Source organism: Leptosomus discolor, chromosome 1 (assembly GCF_034619465.1).
Source record: "Leptosomus discolor isolate bLepDis1 chromosome 1, bLepDis1.hap2, whole genome shotgun sequence".
In the NCBI taxonomy this organism is placed as follows: Eukaryota; Metazoa; Chordata; class Aves; order Leptosomiformes; family Leptosomidae; genus Leptosomus; species Leptosomus discolor.
In genome coordinates, this window is record NC_141391.1 from 153,496,322 (window position 1) to 153,513,021 (window position 16,700).

Sequence of the window (16,700 nt, forward strand, 5' to 3'; positions counted from 1 at the left end):
TCAGAACATTTAAGTCAGAAGCACAATCCACAAAGGAAAATCAGTGAGGAATTTTTTGATTCTGGATACCGTCCAGGTTTGGGGGGTTGTCTGCTGTGCTGGTCGGGGCTCTGGCCTTAAGGACCTGGACAAGGGTACTTTCCTGTTTGTCTGTAATTTGTTAATGATGAGGAAGGTGGTGGATGACTATCTAAGATGGTTAGCCAGCTCCTTTCATACTGACGTTGTATCAGAGGGATTTTAGTAGGATGTTTCCTTAACAGAAACTATTTCATGATTTTTAATTCAGGGATGTCCAAAACTCATAGTTACAACTTGTTTTTAACAAGCTGCTTTTAACAAACATATCCTAAAGAACAAGGCTAAAGGGCAGAGAAGCTTATTAGGCAGGTTTCTTTGTGGACTTAATGGACACAGAGCTCAGAAATTAACAGCTCAAGTGTCAAGAATCCCCAAATGTAAATTCTAAGTTAAATAAAATCTGAGTTTAAGTGAGCCATACTTCAGTTTTACTGGTTTAATCTATATTTAAGTAAAAAAACATTATAATATTTTAATATTTTTAGGTTGTTTTTTTTTTACTATTACAAAATGAATATTCAATTAGTTAAACACAATCAGCTTTGCATAAAACATGTCTACCCAATCCCACTATTGCAAAGACTACAAATAATTTGGTTTTTGATATTTAGTATGTAAAGTCTCAGATCTTGAATTGATTCTTGAATCTCAGTGAGTGCTTCATAACAGCCAAACTTACAGAAAGTCTTCTTCAGTCACTCTGAAGAAAATTTTGATCCTCAAAGGCTCTATGCTTGAAACTCTGTTACAGTTGGGAAGACAACAAACTTGTCAGTCTCACTTATCCTTTGGAGCAAAGCAATTTTCTTCACCACTTTCCTCGAGAATCAGCATTAGAGCATAAAGAATTTATTTTGAAAAGCTACGAAAAAAATTAAAATGGGAAACTGTGGCTGGTCATCTTAACTGGAAATGCACTACTCCACGGGATGTATGACACTGACACAAAGAGAACTGCTGTTTTCTGAAAAGGTGGAATGTGAAGCCTGAGGACACAAAGGATATATGCTGGAGAAGGCAAAAAAGCACCTGAGTGGGAGGGAGTATACTCACCGCTTCAGCAGAAGAGGTTAGGCTGTGATTACTGCATTTTGAAATTCCAAAGGGGAGAGTAATAGAGCAATCTAAGCATGGTGAGCATGTTAAGCAAAATCAGTGCATGGGCAGATCAGAGCACTTGCACTGCTCCCAAAATACCACCTTCAGAATGTGATAAGTGATAAAGATGTCTGTCTTTATACTGCTGTAGACTCAAAGCTTTTTAAATAATCTGTTTTGTATGACTATAACCAGCATTGTTATCAACTGACCTGTGTACAAGCAGCACAGAGAATGGAGTTCATGTAGGACCTTTTGTTCCAAAAACACATGTGTCTGTCATTTGAGTTAAACAGCAGATTCTGTTATCTACAACAGTAGCAGCAGGAGGGCTTTTATTCAACTTTCAGAATGACATAGTAGGCAATATTGTGAGAAAATAATATTTTTGTTTCCTTATCTGAATGAATGTGTTTCAGCAGGATAAGATGGCACTATATATATATCTATATCTATCTATACATTTCAAAATTTGCTTTCTGCCTCCATATGCATAACAAATTTTCCTTTGGGGCACTCTCATATATTCCACACAAGGAGAAATCTGTCTAGAGGAATGGTAGTTTTGTGGCCTGGAGATCTGGATTCAGTTCTAATCCCTGATTTTCTCTGCATCACTTTAACGTTCTGGTAATAGTGTGCATTGGCTAAGCAGAGTGCTCTTCTCTGTGTGTAAGAGTATTTAATAATTTGTAAGATTATATCACGTTTATTTTTCACTGGGCTAAAGGGTAGAACAGTGTGATGTTTTACAGGAGCCATTCTTCTCTCCTGAAGTCAATAGGATATAACTGGAAAAGGACGCAACAGCCACCACAAGTTTCCCCAAACCATAAGGTCGCCTGAAAATACACGGAGTCTGGAAACAACATATCATGGCGCATCAGGAACCCTTTCACTTGCAGGAGCAGGTGCAGGAGAGAGGTAGGGTCAATGCCTCCCACCGTGCAGCATGACCTGAGCCCTGCACTGGGGCCAAGCTGGGGACATGGCACTACAGAAGGGGGAGACATCCATATCACCATCATGACTACTCTTCCTATGCAGCCTGTGTTGGGCAGCTGAGAAGCCACCACATTGCCCTGGAGAATGCCCATTTCTTGCTTTTCGATTGGATCAGAACTAACAGAAAAGTTAAATCTCTCAGAGCTTTGTTTGCCCTCCTTTCTTCTCCCTGACAAATCTATTCCTTGTTTCCCTTCTGGTTCTTGCACCATTTTAAGCTGCACATTCTCTGGCTCCTTTGTGGGCTAGTAAATTTGATTATTGTAAGGAATGCAGAATCATTCAGGAATGATTGAAGTAGAAGAATTAGGACTTTAAGAGGAAAGCATATTGCACAGACTGCAATGAAATCTTAGAGAAGGTGGTATTGCTTCTATGTAAATTAGTTACTTTTCCAAAATGAACTACACTACTCATAATCACCAGGAGCCATCACTCTAACGAAAATAAGTATTTTATATATTTAAGAGGAAATATTAAGATTAGAAATAATAGCAAACTGGAATGACATTACCCTTGCTAGATAAAGACAAGCAGTTTTTCAAAGAAAATTGAATCTTTCAATCACAGATGCAAACCAAGTCCATGAATTGAAGCAGAGAACAGAATTGCATTTAATATCTTAGCAGAAATTTGACTTAGGATAGATTAATGTTTAGCCAGCAGAGATCAGAAACAGGATTGGAATCTCAATACTACATATCTAATTTCACTTCAGGAGAATTACAAAAGCCTGCCAAGGGGCAACTGTTTGTATGTTGAATTGGATACTATTTTTCTCCAGACAATATTCTCCGGTGCTGCAGATACTACAGTGGTGTTTTTTCCCAGTTTTTATCAGATGGAACTAAGCAGCTGGTAGAATGAAAAAAGATCACATCCAGATAAAACTGAACACTTGCAGCTTAGGTTTCCTCTTTAAACATCACTGTCACACTAAGTGCCTTCAAAGTACCTGACATGCTTGAGCCTGTCTACCCAGGATTATCATTGTTTCATAATGTGCTGTCATTAGCACCAATTCAACTTAAACATAAATTAAGTCCTGTCCTGGTTTTTGTTTGTTTGTTTGTTTGTTTTTTTAAGGTAGTAAAGTTCTTGTCTATTCGATCTGAATGATTAGGCAACCAGGAACAAGGAAGTTGGAAATGAGGCTTATGTCTCTTAAGTGAAATACTTCAATAATCTTAAATACTTTAATAATTTTAAATTGGATAATTAACCCATTATTTAAAATACGGTCTAATGACTTTGAAGATTATAGTAAACAATATCATAGCAGGAAATGGCAGATAATGTGAAAAGCATTACACAAAGTACTAGTTAATAATGGAGCTGCTTGATTAAATAGTTTTCCTTCAAAGATATTCTGTTTTCAACCCTGCAAAGCTAGTGGCAAAAAGGTCCTACACCTCTTCATGGTGTAGAATTTTAAAGTTACAGATTCATGAGAAGAAAACATTTTGTAATGATACTTGAATACAGGCTTAGCGCTTAACCTGGGGCCAAAAAGGTAAAGCAGGCTGCTCTTCCCACTCATGGAAATGAAAACGCACTGAGTTTTCCGCTTCAGAATTGATCTTAAAGCATCAAGTCAATGGAAATGTGCTGCAGGTGCACAAAGAATTCTGGCATGGAAAAGGCAGAGAATGAATAGGAAAAGATGATCTCTGCAATTATAACCCATTGATGTCTATTTACTTTTGAAGAGTTTGCTTTTGGAAGAAAGACAAAAAAAAAAAAAAGATTAATTTTAATCACTTTATTTCTTGTTCAAAATACATATGAAACAATTAGAATAAAATTATTTCAAATGAGTTATTTTCTTTTTCTTGTCTTTTTAAATATAAAATTATCACAAACTGTACACTTCATAACATCTTTTGAGGTTTCATTGTTACATTTTTTTTCAGAACTGACAAAGAGATTCACAATTTCTAGAGAATACATTGTAAAAATACTGAAATGTGTTACAGCTCTCAAAGGCTAGTGCAAAAAACCCATTTACTATCAGTAGTACAATTTTATGCTGTCAAGTTTCACAAATGGCCATTTAGCGCATACAAAAAGCCAGTAACACAAGTTCAAAAAGTTCTGTTTTCTTGCCTCTATAACGCAGAAGCCAAGGATATTGACTTGAACAATGGCTAGGTATCAAATCACAGACTTAATTTAAAAAGTCACATCATGAACACTGAATAAAGGGTACTAAAACAGTCAAGTATTTAATATTAGATCTTGGTCAGCCAACACCACATAGCAAGAAGAGACAAAATCTTAGAACTCTGCAGTTCTTTGTAAGCTACATAGACTTGGCAACATTTCTGATCTAATCATAAAGATTATTTTAAAGGTAGGGAGTTCTGTTAGAGTTTGGGCCAGTTAGGGCCTAATCCAGAACCCCACATTGCCACAGCAAAGATGCTTATTCTCACAGGCATTGTATTGGGTGCTTTATTTTAATACTTCAAAATACTAAGTATTTAAATTTTGAGTGGGGTTTTTTCAGTTGTCAATGTTTCCTGTGGCCAGGAACTCCAATTTAACTTCCTACCTTTTGAAGCATACACTCTGGAGAATGTCTTCCCCAGAAACAAGCATATACTAGAAAAATGTAATGTTCTGTGCTGAAGATGTGGCTAATTTCTGTTTTCTACTTCCCTCGCTTCAGTTCTCAAGGGGAGCGCACTGAAGCCAGTCGGCTTGAATGCAGTGCAGACTACAAGCTCATGAGAAGAAAGGAGAAGCTTTCTGGGATCCCCCTTGCAGTGGCTAGAGGAACATCTGGCTGGCACGCAGAAGAGCCAGTGCTGCAGTCCTGATGCCTAAGGTGATGAGGACCGGGCAGAGCAGGACACTGAATAAATGCAATTTGGCTTTGCTCGCTTTCATCCTAACTAGCACATCTATGCTAGTGTGGAGGGTGCTGAGATGTGTTTTTAGCATAGACAAGCTGTGAGACTCCCCACATCACTCCTCTCCTAGCCAGCAAAGCACCTGAACAGCTGCTCTGCTCACAGTGCGTGCCCAAGCCATTGTAACTTCAGAGGGACTCAATTAGCAGGTAATATTTAAAAAATATTTCACAACTTCTGCTGAACAAAGGCCTTTGTGATCTCCACCAGAAAGGAGAGAAGCACAAGTCAGAAGTGCGTCTCCAAATCAGGACGCCAACAGTGCCTTGTAGGCAACTGTAGGTTGTAACTTGTAGGGTAGAGAACTAGCCATATCCCGTCCTTAGACATGTGCATTTAAGTCCAGTGTATCCTACTGAGACTACTCACCTAAATAAAGAAGAATAGAAAGAATTTAGACTCACACTTGGAAGAAAAAGAAACAAGAAACAACACAAAATATATATCTATAATTCTTCATTTTCTTGAGAAATAGTTTTCTATTTATTTAACAAAAGTAAATTTTGTCCAATATTTTTCTGTAGAAATATAGAGTGAAAAGAAATGCTTTGTATCTGATGTGCAACAGGACTATCTAAACGTTACATATTAAAGGTTTAGTCTCTACAGACACCTTCTGAGCTTCAATAGCAAGATGGCACCATGTGGAAAACTGTAGGCCACTATTAAAAAGGAAAAATCCAGTAAAAATACATCTGACCTCCAGGCCTGACTACAGAGACCAGATATTTTTATTTACCAAATCAGGCAGCTGAGGCTCATATTTCTTACCAGTATTAGTAAAATCAACATTTGCAATAATAGTTCACACCCTAGAGATGCACTGAAGACTTTTAATAGAGTCTGAATTGTCAGCAAGCCACAAACATCCATGGTGGATATAAGAGAATTCATTCTGCTTGCCTTGAGACTACTTACTGGGTTCATTACATAAGATGCTACAATACATCATCACATGGAACCTGATGCAAAGCCAACTGAAATCAACAGCAGTGCTCCTGCTTGATTTCAGTGGTGGGCTGGTCAAGTACGTAATGCTTTATTTATTATTAAATGACATATTAAAAAGACCTACAGAATAATTTTGCTGGATATATTTAATGGTCTATTGCCATGATATTAACAAAAAATCATTTTAATTAACACAAGAACTATTGCCATATAAAGTAGCAGATGATAGACCTAAAAGAAAGCTCCTTTCGAAATCATGTTATAATTCTTGTATATTGGAAATAAAGTAATGAATAGGTTTTGGTAAGCTTTTCCAGCAACACAAAATATATAAATGTGATTTGTTAAAATTACACCTTAAAAGGCTGAATTGATTCATTTTTTTCTGCCATATTATGTCAATAAATATTAAAGCTACATTAGATACATTTACCATTTTGTGTTTTTTTCTTGAGATAGCCCCAAAAAGGCAGGAGAAATATTCTATTAAAAAAAAAAAAAAAGGAAAAACAAATCAGAGGAAAAGGAAAATGTCTTTTTGTCAGCATCTTTATATTTTACTGACACAGATATTTTTGCTAAAAGGTTTTTTAATTTTTTTTTTGCATCAATATTAATTTCAGTGCATGAGTACATTGGTACTTTAGTACCATTTTTGCCCTGCTAGAGATTAAATTATAAAGTTTTGTCTTTAGAAAAAGTTTATTTTTGATAACAGTACAGAAAGCAAGGCAAAAAATTCTAAAAGATGCCTTGGAATAATTTGAATTAAATCTCTTTTCTCAGCACAGATTGCTCATTATCAAGCCCTCTTTAGGTAGGACTGCTCTTTGACTTCATAGGTTGCCCTTTCCTGGAGGGCATGCAGAATCAGACCCAAGATTTTAGAGGTTAATCCTCAGAGTTTCTCTGAAACCTGGCTATGACCTACAATTGTCTGTCTGCTACCGGCAAGTAGCTAAAGTGCAGTAGTGCCAGGCTCACTTTCAGAATGATACAGAAAAGGTCTAGCTGTGCAGATTCAGTTGCTGGCTAAGATAAAGCTTTTTCATTAGTGATTTTGATTCTCTGGCCCAAAGTTACCTTGGTGGCCTAAGAACTGAAAAGGTTGTAGGTTTAAATAAATGAATCAAGTTCTTGTGCTATGAGGATAATTAAGATCATTAAACACTTTTACTACATAAAGCTTGAAAGGAACAAATATAAGAGTGTAAAGTGCTCTTTGGAGAGTCTATGAAACCTCCTTTTTCTTTTTCTGTGCTAGCCAAATCTCCATTTACATAAAGAAGAAAGACACACCTATCCACACATACCCATTTGCCAAAAATAATTACAGCTGGCAATTCTGTCTTGTTCAGCTATTTAGTCATTTCCCTCATAACTATTATTACACAATTAGGCCTCAGAAAACTGTGGTGAGGGAAGTAATGGTCCTCTATTGATCACTCTGGTTTTCAGTAAGAGGCAGCCACTCCCAGGCTGAAACAACCAAGGTACACCCAGTACTGTGTGACAATCTAGGACAAAAGAATAAGAATTCATTATTCAGCTGAACCTCCATGAATAGGAAGAACAGGAGGAGAGTTCCGGGACCTATTCATACACAAAGACCTGTGGGATATTAAGTGAGAAACACACTATAATTATGACTTCAGTTTTGTGAGTCATCGGAGAATTAGCACCTGCAACAGCCCAATGACTCGTCCACCATTGTGTGACATTAGTTCAAGCTTGACTTGAAAACAAACCCAGTACCTTGTGTATCACAGCAGCATTTTCGGAGGTGTTTCGTATTGGTAATTCAAGTACTGATTGTCAGAAGCTTTGAAAATGTGAAGAGGTGACATTATATAAAAAAGGTTTTCCACCTGTTGGAGATTGTCCAGCCTATGCCAGGTGTGAATAAATAGGAGGCCATTACAGCATCTAGAGAGGAATGTGTTGGAGTACATGCTGGCAATGTGCCTTTTTTGCCTCAATTGTGCTGCAAGACTGGAGGGTGAGGATGTGCCATGAGCACTATCAATGCTCTTCACACTGTGAATTCTCTGCGATCAGGATCTGTGGGGTGAAGGGCTGTTTTTATTTTAAGAGCAGACCCAAGTTCTACAACATGGCTCCCACTAACCTTGTGAGTTTTCAAACGTCTGTACAAGACATGAGGTAGGGGAGTTACTTCAAGAATGTCTTTTTTTTTGGAAGTGTTTGCTACACATACATTTTTGACTACTGAAAATACTCTCAATTTACTCCCTTTTCATATTTTCCATTTTTCTTTTTAACAGTTTTTTCTAGAGAGCTCTTTACATGCTCAATAGGCTTTTTCTCTCTTCTCTCATGTTCATGGCTTAGATGCCACAGAAGATTTAAAATATCTTGCTGTTCAGCCCTCTTAACTTCTGTTGCAATTATCAATCTCAACTCATAGTATATTGGAAAAAATCCAACTACAATCTTTATCCCTCTCCTCTTGCAGACTGTATTTATAGAAACGTTTCTACTTCACAGAAACCGCTAACAGGCCACAACCTCTCCTCTTTCTCCTAAATTAACCTAGAAGCCATCCCAAAAAACAGACTCTTTTCTGGTGATGTAATCTTAAGTGTCTAAAATGCCTGTCTGTTATGATGACAAGCATTTGTTAGAACATCTCCGATATTGGGACTCCCACTAGGCAAGTAGGAATTCTGTACCTGCAGAAAAATATGGTTTTATAATAGGAAGTTTCTTTTCCTTTTAACCCGAAGAGGTCTCAAGATATGAGGTCTTAAGTCTACACCATTATTCTACACAGGAAAACACCTTTAGGCGTGTTCTAGACCTTTATTAATTTTTACTGAAAGTTTTGATTTCCCTCCTTTTTTTTTTTTTTTTCCTCCCTCATAGGTAGATGCACAGATAGATTTGCTTTACTTCAAGGGTTTGGATTTCTAAGCTATGAAAAGATCCCAAACTATTTAAAAAACCAATCTCTCCAAAACATTTCTATGCTTGCATTTTGAGGGAGAGGAAAACTTTATACAGTATAGGTTGCTGTCATGAGAACATGTTGCTGGCACTGTTTCTATGCCCTGTATAATAAATGAGTGGCAAAGCTCTCTGTGAGCTCTGAAGTTGTCACAAAATACCTGTACCATCATCCTTTCCTCAGTTTGTCTTCAATTCTCTTTTCATGTCAGGCTTCCTGACTTCACCTATCCAGGGGGGAGGCAGCATTTCACAATTCTCCTATGATTATGCTGGGCTCCAGGACACTGTCTGTGCCTGTAGTAACTGTGCTAACTCAGACAGCCTGAATGGATTTGAAACTTTTCTTTCAGGGAGTCTGGGTATACGTCATTAAAAACAGAATACTATTTAAACATGTAAATGTAAATATTTCAAATAAATGGATTTGAAAATAATAGTGTATATGCCTATCTGTCCTGCCTCAAGTTTTCCCAATCCATTAATGGGAGAGTAACCCAGACTAATTTCTCTGTAACAGCTTACATCCCATCCTGCTCAGACATAAATCCTGTCTGTTCTGAAACAGATCCCTTGATCTTTCCTATGCTTTTTTTCCTATGCCTGCTTGGGTTTTCAGCATTTTAGATGGGATGTATTTTTCAGATTGGCTGTAGTATTGGTAAAATCTCCCAGGCCACCAGGATGGACATCTCACTTTCTTCTAAGAGGCACTCCTTTGTCAAACATTTTCTGCTTGTTGTTCTTTTTCTGCTAAAGCCTACTTATTGAACTCACCTAATTCAAGACCAATAGCCAAGTCAACATATTATAGCCATAAATTATTACAGAGCAGCTCCACTTTCATCACAGCAGCTGTATGACTTCCTGCAGATCCAACTTTGAGCACACTATCTTGAATTATGTATCAGAGAATGTCTTTCCCACTGGAGAGAGCTTTGGTACTCTGATAACCTCTATAACCTGTATTTATATTTATTAGTTATATTTTGACAATGTTGACACTGAGGATTTTCAATAGTGCTAACATGGCTCACCAACATGGGCTTAGCAATATAGAGTACCGTACAAAATGTCCTCCCTTGGATCAGTAAGGCACTAACATTTGTCCTTAGTATCAACAAAGTCCTCATGATGGTACAGTGCAAAGCCTTAATTGATTTTTCCTGTTCTGCAAATTTAACATGACTTGTGCCCTTCCAGAGGATTGAGTCCCATGTAACATAAGAGTCATGGTCTATACATGGGTAGAAAAATTGTAAATAGCAATACCAGAGGCATTCTTCTCTCCAAGCCAGTAAAGAAAAGGTTTCCCAGCAACAGCAACGTTGTAGAGGTACTATCACATAAAACATAAAATCACAGCCCTGAGCACTTGCGATCATCAAGCATCCCCTAGCACTCAGCACAAGATTGAAGGTGTTGTTAGTTCCATTTTCCTTGCCAGATTCCCCAGTGATATTTAAATCCCACCTGCAGCTTCATTTTCTCTTAGAGTTCCAGCTCTTGGTTTCAAGTGCGCTGCTAAAAAACTGCCAGTTTCCAGCTGGGGCTAAGGAAAAGGGGAAATGTGCAGGAGATATTTCTTCATTTGGATGAGTAAACAAAAGACACTCTTTGAAATTAAGGTATTATTTGCCTTGGAAATGGAAAATGGCTGTGATCAGGACCTCAGTTAACTCCTATGCCTAATGCTGACTCTTCTTCAGGGACGTCCCTCTTTCTTTCTGCCTTACAGCATAGAAAGAAAGGACAAGTGATATGAATATTGTGATAATCAGTTTTGAGAGAGGCTTTCCATTTCAGAGTGTTTGCAGTTGCACTGAATAGCTGTGCATCTATTGCCACATTTTCCTGTGTCTTTCTTAGATCTGCGGTCTGCTCTGTGCCATGATTTAGCTATTTTCTGACACCAGAGAACTCAGTTTAGATTGGCAAGCCTCAGAAGCTAAGTGAAAGTGAATCTTGAGCAAAGGGTTAAACTGAGTCTCAGCTGTGATGTGAATGAGAGAAAATTTTCCATCAAAACATTCATTAATGCTCCTGTCATATTTGCTATATTTTATCCATATTTCGGATGGTCTAACAGATATTACATGACCTTTGTCCAAAAATCACTTCACTATCTAATTAACATATAAGTCATAGTTTAAGACGTACAGAATTTTCAAGCATACTCATTTGTAGAAATAAAATCATTTGAACTTCTCAGGTCAAGGAACTGTTACTCAGTAAAGATTTGTCCAGTATTTATCACAAACTGAAACATATTTCTGATTAGGCATGGGTGTTCTGTTGTAATAGAAGTACTAAACAATAACAATTATACATTTTGCAAGTGCAAATACTTGTATGTGCAAATCTAGGTTTCTGCATGCTCTAATAAGGTGGTTTCAAATTTTGCAGGCACATTTACGGGTCTCAAAAATTTGACATTTCAGGAGAACAACTCTATTACTGAGTTCTAAAACAGTTACTCACCCTTCTTTTAAATGCTTACACAGTTTAAAAATATAGTCAAATGATTTCAGATGTATACAGCTTGTTAAATTAATGCAGTGTAATAAAAAGTTGGTACATATAAAAGTTTACAAGATACAAGCAGTTAATTGATTAAAAAGATATAGCAAAATAATCTTGGAACTAGACTATCAAGTATTTGTTGTGCATCATCATGTTAAAACCTTTCAAAAGGATTACATTGAAGCCAATTTAAAAAACTGAGAAATAGGAGAAACGGATGGATCAAATAAGTCTTTCTTGGAAACTTTTTTAAAGTTTTTAAAATATTGCTCCAAAAATGCATCCATAGAAAGAAATTAGGAAGTAATAGCTTTTTCCCTTGGAAAAAAATCAACCCAATGAAAACATTTCATGTTTGCTCAAAATTTTCTTCAAAAATATTGAATGCGGTTGTGATTCTTTAAGATAAATGTACAGCTTTGATATTCAAATATAAGAAGTCAAAACAATTCCATATATTGAAGAAGAAATTTTTCAGGGGAATTTCTGTCCTGATACTCTAAGTTTTGTTTTGTGTTATTTGTTCTGGTCACTTTCTCTGTCCCTGACCAATATACATATCCCTAAGATATGTATATTGCTCTTTTAGTGCTTGCTAGAAGTAAAAAAACCCAGACAGGATAAATGATTTCTGAATGCCTGATGATCATAAAGGACTAAAGAGAAAGGAAGTTACTTCCTTGACAGTTCTTTGTAGAACGAAAATGAGCAATGTAGCTATCCTACACCTTAGGGGTCAAGACCTCACAGGTTCCATATTACTACTTTTTTAAGGCCAGGAGTCAGCTTTCAGCACTGCAGACAAAAGGAAGGGTCATGTCTCTACCGTTCGAACACAAGCCAAATATAGACAAAAGATGGTGGGGAAAGAGATGGTTACTTGCTGGGGGAGTGAGGGGAAAGGCTATATCGGCAGAAGCATACAATACAGTGATCTGAACTTGAGATCATGGAGTACAACACATGACTTACATTAATGAGCATATGCTCACCTATGCTACTGTCTGTAGCGCCACTAGAATCCTAAGTTTAGCTGTGGTTTAGGGTCCTACTTAACATTTTGCATAGACCTAATAACAATTTTATGGTTACTTAGAGCAAATCTAATCATCCCTGAAAACTTATTTAATGTGGGGAAGGGAAACAATTGCTTGAAAACAATATTTGCCCAAAAGACTAGAATGGCTCATTAGACACATTTGTATGTGGGCTTTTTCACTTTACAGTGCATTATTGAAAATAAATACAAAAATTTAACAGCTCCCCTGGAACCACTTAATCCATCATGTACTTTCTCTGTACAGTTCCATGGTTTACTGTTGCGAAAGCACAAAAAGGCTCTGCAGTGCAAAATACAATTCTTATTAAGTACTGTTACTGTTTCCATAAAAATTTCATAAAAATAACTTAAGCTTTTAGGAATGTTTTTCAAACTGTTGTAAAATTACTACAATATATTTTACACCAAACATTTGCCACATTTGATTCTGCTCAAATTAGGCTAATATTTGTGATACAGCAGAAATGTACATAGGCCACAAAAAATGGGAGTACGGAGTTTACAACTTCTCCAAATTAAAGTATTTTACATTTCTTAATAGAGATACAAAAAGCGACATATTCATTGACTAAAACTGTGCTAAGCTTTTGCTCGGTCCTTCTGTGAGTACACTCGGAGAGTAACTTGTGAACCATGCTCTAAAGCCAATGGGTTGGTTATACTATATACCCTGAATGTGAGACAGCTAAGAAATCAGTGGAAAAAAAAAATCTTTTGCATTAATTCTATTCTTCACTGATAAGGGACTAGAAATAGTTAATTAGGGGATTATTTTTCAAGTTACATGCCTGATAATTTGGCAGCCTCATTTTTCCTAGATGCAAAGCACCCATAAAGCAAGTTTAGACACAGAAGTCATTCACTGTTGTTATTAACAATACCAAAAATAACACAACAAGAGGGCACAAACTGAGTTATTATTCCTTTGGTGTTTGACCACAATTTAAATTTAAGAAAATGAATCTTGAAATACCTTACTACTTATGAAGAAACATACAGGATACTCATAGAGAACAATGAAATAGTTAAAAAGAAGTTGCTCATTGCTGAACACCTATGCTACATTTGATCATGAAATTGTTAACTTTTTGGATATCAGGTGCAAAAAAGTGCAAAGAATATTTAGTTAACTGTTACAGTACCACATTACAAAAAGTATTTTCTAGGCCACAAAGGCCACTGCTGATATAATTTATATTAAGATAAATGTATACACAAAATAGTTTTTCAGTCTCCACATATATATATATATATCTCCATTTCTGTATCAACCTTGCAAATCATGATGAAAATTACCTAGGCCACAGAATCTCAAGATGATAACAATGATAGGCAGATAAAAACCCCTCAGACGAGAGCTTGTTCTCCTATTCAAAAAATTACTCACCCAGAGCAAATGGAGGAATGAAATTCTGCAAGGCTGATCTGTATTTATGGGGATGAAAGTACAATCTTGGGCAGGGAGGATCAGTGTTCAGCATTACCAGTCCTCTCTGGGAAAAACTATTTCTGTCTAGAGGCCATGAATAGCAACCTGGAACAGACATTCAAAAACTTGGGGTGGAGCCTTTTTTTTTTTTTTTTCCTTTTAATTTGTAAAGAATGTCTGAAGAATTTATTTTTTATTTACTTATTTGCTTCCTGTTTTTGTAGGCAGAGATGGCAATGTATAAACCTGCCTTTTTTTTTTTTTTTTTTTTTTTTTTTGCGTTAGAAACACCTCCAATGTTAAGACCAACCTTCCTAACTTTCCTGGAGCAGTAAGACACTTCAAGGCATATTTGACTGCCTTAGAGATTAGTTAGCAGAATGGAGGGACTGGATCTTCATAAACATATTCTGCGTCAACGAGGCCAAATCAACCAAGCCAAAACGGTTCTTTAGAAGTCTGTCTAAACTGGCTTTTCCCTTTACCACCAGATTAGTTCCCACAAATTCTTCCATTATCATAAACCAATCTTCTATTGGCATTTTTCTTGTGTATGACACTTTTCTTCTGTAAAAACACTGTTTTGGAAAATATTATCTTTCTCAGTTTTCTTTATACATTACAAAGATACAAAAAGAGCCACCGCCTCAACTTTTCTCTAGTTGCAGTTCAGCTTGCAAAATCTCAGTCCCAATCATGCAGTCTTTGCCATGCTCTTCACAGAAAGAAAAGAAAAAAAAAAACCCAGAAAAAAAATTAAAAAATAAAATAATTATCCAATTGAGGTAAACTGCAGCATTAGAAAGAGCTGAATAGACAAAATAATATGCAGTTCTTTTCCAATTTTTAAAGCAGCTCACTTCAGCCAATACTTTTTTGCATTTGCTGTCACTGTGTATCCTAATAAATGAGTTTACTACCTTATAAAATTGTAACATTTCAACTTCTCTCTCTGTATATTGACACAAAACATATCTCAAATTCATATTTAGCATATAATTCTAGAGGCATATGACCGGAGACCAGAAACTATTCCACATGAGCTATGCACTTAGTCAAAATAACTTTGAAGAAATCTAATACTGTCACATTAAATCAAGAATCAGAAAAATGTTGTGCGTAACTGCAGTTTTTGGTCAACTTTTTGAACAGCTAAAATACATTAAATCAATTCTTTTACTTCAAAGCATTCTCCCATCTACAGTTTGACCTGCGTAAAGACCAATTAAGGACTGCATGATGCCAGCAGAAAATGGGCTGCTTCGAAGGGGCTGGATGCACCTCCACAGAAGACCTACATTTGTGTGGAGTTGCATCGACTTCTACACAACTCATTGCAGACATATTAGCTTTCCGCAGCGACACCCATACATGTGCTGTTCAGTGTCATGCAGCTGGGTCTTCATCAGCCAGTGGATAACCAAAGCAAAACAGCTGCTGAGTAGAGCCACAGGCCTTGGCACATGTGCCTGGTTGTTTTGTTGGACAGGCTAATGAGTTCCGTGGGGGCAGCCGGTGTCTTGATTGCTGGAAGATTATAACTGCATAGATCCAGTTGTGACACCCGTTCCATAAAGGCCGAACTAAAACCCAGTGAAGCCAGTAGGGTCCTTCTCATCGGCTTCAGTGGGCTTTTGATCAGCCCTTCCTCCCTGCCCAAGGAATGAACTGATTTTCCAAGCATTCAAAACATGACAACAGTTGTCTTTTCATGCAACATTCAATTTGAAGTGTTATCTTGAGAAATCATACAGGATTTAGTGCAATTTAGAAGAAATTTACTACATGAGCTATGTATGACTATTTTCTCTCCCTCGAAAGAATTAGGCATTACAAGCTGCAGTGGTTTTGAATTGCTCAAGGGATTTTTTTTTCTGATTTCTTTATCTATGCAAAGACATAGGTCATATCAAAACATTGCTTGGATATGACACTGGATATAGGCCAGAGAAAACAAGTGAATGAATTTGTATGAGAAAGGGTTATATTTGGTTCAAGTCAACTTCATTCATATGTTAAGAAATTATTATAAACCGTAATATAAGACTTAGAATAGGAAAAAAGTATTTTAATAAATAAATATGGATACAGTTCATCTGCGGAAGCCAAACCTTCTGTTGATGTAGAGGTGAGCTACAAGGGAGCTTTGGACACTGAACACGATGAATCCACTCTTGTTCCCTAGGGTGTAAGTGGTGGTTTTGGTGATGAACAAGATCCCTGGCTATCAAAACTGGTTGCTCGGCCAGGTAACTGCAAGAAAAGTGTTAGTTTTACAAATGTCATCATATCGGGCTGTGTATCACACTCATTTCAGAGGATGAGAGACTCCCTCAAAGAGGAACCCAAATCATATCTAGACTCTTTCTGGATCAAAGTCTCCTGCAGAACTAATAATGGAAAGCAAATTCCTAAAGTGACCTCCTAAAAATGCCTCTGATTTTGTTTCAGAGGAGTGGGTTTATTTCACCAGCCAGGGGTGGTACCTCTGTCTGCAGACTTACATAATCCAGAGGGAGCCACAAACCTCTAAAAAGAGGCTTCTTTGCTGCATTGACTCAGTTTCCTTGCCCTCACACCCTTCTTTAGGTGTTTTACTAAAGCCTTGCTGTTGGGCTTTTTCTACCTGTCACTGAACATGCTGTGCAGCCATGTGCTACACAGTGAGGAA

At 36.9% G+C, this 16,700-nt stretch overlaps 1 protein-coding gene across 1 annotated transcript in view; it reads right to left on the minus strand.

Moving 5' to 3' along the window:
* Positions 1–16,210: 16,210 nt before the first annotated feature.
* SYT10 (synaptotagmin 10) overlaps positions 16,211–16,700 on the minus strand; it is a 36,079-nt gene continuing 35,589 nt past the window's right edge. The window contains exon 7 of the mRNA XM_086467711.1: positions 16,211–16,282. Coding sequence (XP_086323837.1) covers positions 16,211–16,282 — 72 coding nt within the window. The remainder of the gene's footprint in view (positions 16,283–16,700) is intronic.